This window comes from Gymnoscopelus microlampas (assembly GCF_963454915.1).
Source record: "Gymnoscopelus microlampas genome assembly, chromosome: 7".
NCBI classification, from domain to species: domain Eukaryota; kingdom Metazoa; phylum Chordata; class Actinopteri; order Myctophiformes; family Myctophidae; genus Gymnoscopelus; species Gymnoscopelus microlampas.
In genome coordinates this window covers 55637775-55642766 of record NC_139944.1, presented here as the reverse complement: position 1 = coordinate 55642766, position 4992 = coordinate 55637775, and the positions used below count along the sequence as shown (strand labels likewise).

The window sequence follows — 4992 nt, the reverse complement described above, 5'->3', positions numbered from 1 at the left end:
ATGGGTTAACACATTTTTCTGGGGACCCCTGGAACCCCCCCCCCCTCAAGGTTCTTACAGATTAGTTTTTCAGTACACACTGTCTGATACTAAAGTTACAATCTGTAAGTTATGTACAGTATTATGTCCTATGATCCATGATGAGGAAAAGTATTGTGTGTAAGTGCCCCCTAGTGGCCAGTGTAGTTCACATTAATCTTATAACAAACACACTGACAAAAAACGACCATAATTCTAATTTGTCTGTGTGTCTTTTCTCAAGCTCACAACACCTCGCAACGTGCTGTGAGCTTGTAGATCTGCTATCTTTGAAAGGTTTTTTTTGACAGATTTTGATTCCAAAATATAATTTAGATACCATGTTATGTAGACAGATGCCAGGTTCATTTGTTGACCCTATAGTCTGTATAGTTTCAATGTACAGATGATCAACTTTTTTGATATTATAATGTGAAGACTTTACTTTTCTTTACTTTATTATGGATCCCCATTAGCACTTGCCTAAGCATGGCTATTCTTCCTGGGGGGTCCGTCACAACCAAATACACATCATACACAACAACATACTATACGAGATACACAATAGTTCACCTACAAAAGTTAAGAAATACATTTCAGAAATGTACAATACCATATTAATATAATATCCAATTTATTTTACAATATTGTACATTTCATGATCAAAAGGAGAAAAGGGTCACCCATACCTCTTACAGTTTTGCAACAAATCATACATTTCATTTATTTATTTACTTTTGATGATGATTTGCATTGACTGATGACAGGTTGTTGGTTTACCTATGATCCAAGATTACTGAGGCACGACTACACTGTCTGTCTGCATTTGATGTTATTACCTTGCTTACTGTAAATCACACTGAAATAAGAGTGTATTCCAAATGCCTAAATTGCAGGGACGTGCACAGATAGACTCTAGGTGGCGCTAGAGCACCTGCCCTTTGCCCTCTAAACCAGAAGTGCCCTTTTGAAAAAAGAAAAAAAAAAGGTTTTTTTTTTTAGTTTACAGCAGGGGTCTTCAACAGGGGGTCCGGGACCCCTAGGGGGTCCTCAGAGTTACTACAGGGGGTCCGCCAAATCTTTATGTGATATGATTTTTCTTTTTACCATAACCACTCGAAACCTAGCATCCCTTTTCTGAGGAGAACTTTAGCCAAAAATAGCAGATCTACAAGCCCACAACGCCTCGCGCTGCGAGGCGTTGTGGGCTTGTAGATCGTCTATTTTTGGCAAAGTGGTATAGGTGTAGAGGGAAAAAAGAGCAGACCAAGTAAACAAAAAAAAGTATAATTTACTTGAGCACCTGCCCCTCAAAATGACTGTGCACGCCACTGCTCTGAAATAAGAGTGTCTTCTAAATGCCTAAATTGTAAATTGTGTGTGTGTGTGTGTGTGTGTGTGTGTGCTTGCTTGCAGGCGGCCCTGGCAGAGAGCAGCCTGTCCTTGTTGAGCAGCTCGGGGCTGGTCAGTCCGTCTGCGGCCAGCCTCAACATGCTGCATGTGGGCCACGATGATGTCAGCTCCACCGTGGAGCAGGTCAACAGCAACGGCAGCTGCAGCCCCACGCTCAGCCCCCAACAGTACAGGTGGGTAACTACACACACACACCCTTTGTATTTTGTTGCTGTTGGGCAGAAACCAACTCTATCTCCATTTAAAAAAATCACACCCAGTGTGAAGTGGGCGGTGTGTGGTCATCACAACATGACTCACTTAAAAAAAACATAAAAGTGTTTTTTTAAGTCCATACTGCTATTCATAGGGCTGCACATGTGTCATGTGTTTCGCTAGCCAATCACAGTCCTGAATTTGCAAAGTCAGCCAATCAAACAACTAATGAAAACAACTACAGGTTAATCTGGTTCAATGTGTCCGCTCTCAGAGTTATGGGGGTCAGAGTTATGGGGGTCTGTGGACGGTGGACCCCAGGTAAACCTGCGGTCCTTGAAATAAAGAAGTTTTAGAACATGAATAAACATACTTAAGACCCACCTTTTCACTGTAGAGTACTCCTAGGTTGACTTGCTTTCTGTTTCGTGGCTGTGTGTGTGTGTGTGTGTGTGTGTGTGTGTGTGTGTGTGTGTGTGTGTGTGTGTGTGTGTGTGTGTTTTCCCTCTTTTTACCAGCTTGATCTATATTCAGTCTAGTGAACACTTTTTGATCATTGGCTGTCCTTTAAGCCAATGGGGAGACTTTCCCATTTCCCATACGGCGTCCTCTCAGGCTATGGCATCCTACTAGACGTGACAGTTAACGCAACATTACCTTGTGAAAAACAAATAATAACCAGCTTTACCAGCCCAAACAACAGCATGCCAGCCCAAACGTCCGTCCCAAGAAGCCACCCGTTTGCCATCTTAGGAGTGAGAATGCGTTGTTTAGACTAAATAGTAAATTGTCTAACGGTGCTCCTATGCTCCTCGCTCCCCCCCCCCACGCAGCCACCCAGTGCATGTGAAGGAGGAACCCACTGATCTGGAGGAGGACAGTCGACCCGTCTCCCTCCTGACCGCCGCCGTGACCCACACCCACAGCCTGCCGCTGTCCGGAGACGACCTTGATGAGGACCTGGCCGCCGAGGAGCCCTACCCCGAGCCCTCCTGTTAGAGAACCCCCCCCCCCCCCCCTCCTGTTAGAACGCCAAGAGGAGCCCCTTATACCCAGAGCCCTCTGGTTAAGACGCCAGGAGGCCTAAACGTTGGAGAGGAAAGAGAGAGAGAGAGAGAGAGAGAGGAGAAGAAAAAAGAAAGTGTTTTTGTTTTGTTTTTTGTTTAGTTTTTTTATGAAAATGCAACCAAGCAACCAACCGACATTGAGAAACTCCCCCTCCACCCCCCCACCGCCACCCCCCCCCCCAAAAAAAACAGGGTTAGATGACCTCCTGGTTTCTTAACAGACGCAAAAATGACAACTTTGTGGAGCATCATTTCTTTTCTTTTTTTATCTCCATGTGTTACGTTTTCCCCCCCACACGCTCAGAGGTGTAACACCACTGCAACACACACACACACACACACGCACACGCACACGCACACGCACACACGCACACACGCACAGACACACACACACACACACACACACACACACACACACACACACACACACACACACACACACACACACACACACACACACACGTATCCCTAGTGAAAACGGCGTTGAGACACAGACTCTCTGCCCAGAGGCCCCTCCCACACCAGTGTCCACATGTCACCTGACTGACTGCCTGGATAAACGTGTGACGCTCCCGCCAGTCGGGGTGACATGCGGGCGTCACCGCCACCCACCCACCCACCCACCCGTCACGTCACATGACATCACGTGTACATACATCTGGGGGGCGGGGCGGGGTTTGGGGGTGCGGCCTCTCCTCTTTCTTCTCTTTTGAGTCTATCACTCGCTTTTTCTTTACAATTTGTAAGAAGAAATGCTGGGCTATGGGATGGTTGGTAGGAAGGATGAATGAGTGCTCTCAAAGATTACCTCAAATAGTGCCCCCCCCCCAAAATACACACACACACACACACACACACACACACACACACACACACACACACACACACACACACACACACACACACACACACATCCCCCAGGTGATGCCGGCAAGGAAGGTCGTGACCTCCAGGGATGTGACCCCACACATGTGACTCTTTGGCCCCCCCCCCGACCTCTTTCTCCTGCAGGACGCTTAAAGACAAAACCACGTTTTGCTCCTTTAAACTATGTTTTTTTTTTTAAAGAAAGGAAAGCAGAAAGCCCCCATGCACCCCCCCAAAAAGACTTTAGGAATAGGGAGAGAGAGAGAGAGAGAATAGAGAGAGAGAAGAGAAGAGAAGAGAGGGGGCAGGGAGAGAAATTAGGGAGGAATCGTCGACACAAATATTATTTTTTTGTTGATTATTGAATATAACAAAACAAAAAAAAAGAACGTGTGGTAGCTTTGTCATTTCTTTTACATTTTTTGATTGTATTATCTTTATTTCCAAGGATCAATTATTCCATATGGTGGCATTCTGTTTGAAAGTACATTTTATACGAATGCTGTTGTTTTTTTTTTGTATTTGAATTTGTTTTATTTACTCTGCTTGTTCACACCATTCCAAACGAGTATTGGCGGAAAAGAAAGCGCAGTATTGTCCCGACTCGTAATACCCCCCCCATCCCAACTGCACTCCCACCCCCACCCCCCCCCCCCTTTATCCTCCTTTCTACCCAAGTGTAGCAGGCAAGAAATTGGGAAATAGCACTTAAAAGTTGACATTATCCAAGACGGCTTATTTAGCATTTATGTTCCTTTGAGAAGAAATCACTCCCATTCAGTTTTATTTGGTTGTGTAGCTATAGTTCAAAAAACATCAGCAATGCTTTAAAAAAAAAGTATATATATATATATTATATAGTATATATATTGTCACTGCAGTCAGAGAATACCTCATCCCACAAAGGTTCCGCCTGGAACTGTGTCCAAATTGTTAAAAGAAACGAGGGGGAATTCTTTCTGTGGGACACCAAATGCGTCAACTCTGCTCAGCTGCGTTTCAAAGCTCTGTGGTTCTATGGTTCTATGGTTCTATGGTTCTATGGTTCTTTGGTTCTTTAATAGTTACTGTGTCCAAGCTTTTCTGCAATTCACTGTGTGAGTTTGTGTTAAAGGAATAGCACGTGAGATTTATTTTCTGTTTGTTTGTTTGCAGTAAGCATAAAGCATTACCTTTTCTCTCCAGTGCCATAACCAAATTTAAGAAATTGTTTTTCTTTTTTTAAATTATCGATTATTTGCTTCTTCCCCCCGTTTTATTTTCGTTACAGGTAACCAAAGAGATATGTAGAAAACCAAAAACCCTGTAGTTTATTATTTCCCCCCTTCTGAGTTGTATTTACCCTTCTAAAAGAACTGGCCAAAAGACAGAAAACCAGGAGTTTGATTATTGTATTACCATACAACTTCTTACGTTAAAAAATGACCCCATT

General features: G+C 44.1%; 1 protein-coding gene across 1 annotated transcript in view; it reads left to right on the top strand.

The window, feature by feature from the left end:
- Positions 1-3336, top strand: part of foxp4 (forkhead box P4) — a gene marked incomplete at its 5' end in the record, with an annotated part of 40972 nt that extends 37636 nt beyond the window's left edge. Inside the window, 2 exons of the mRNA XM_084061922.1 lie at positions 1435-1604; positions 2460-3336. Coding sequence (XP_083918048.1) covers positions 1435-1604; positions 2460-2625 — 336 coding nt within the window. The 3' untranslated portion in view covers positions 2626-3336. The remainder of the gene's footprint in view (positions 1-1434; positions 1605-2459) is intronic.
- Between the last annotated feature and the right edge of the window lie 1656 nt (positions 3337-4992).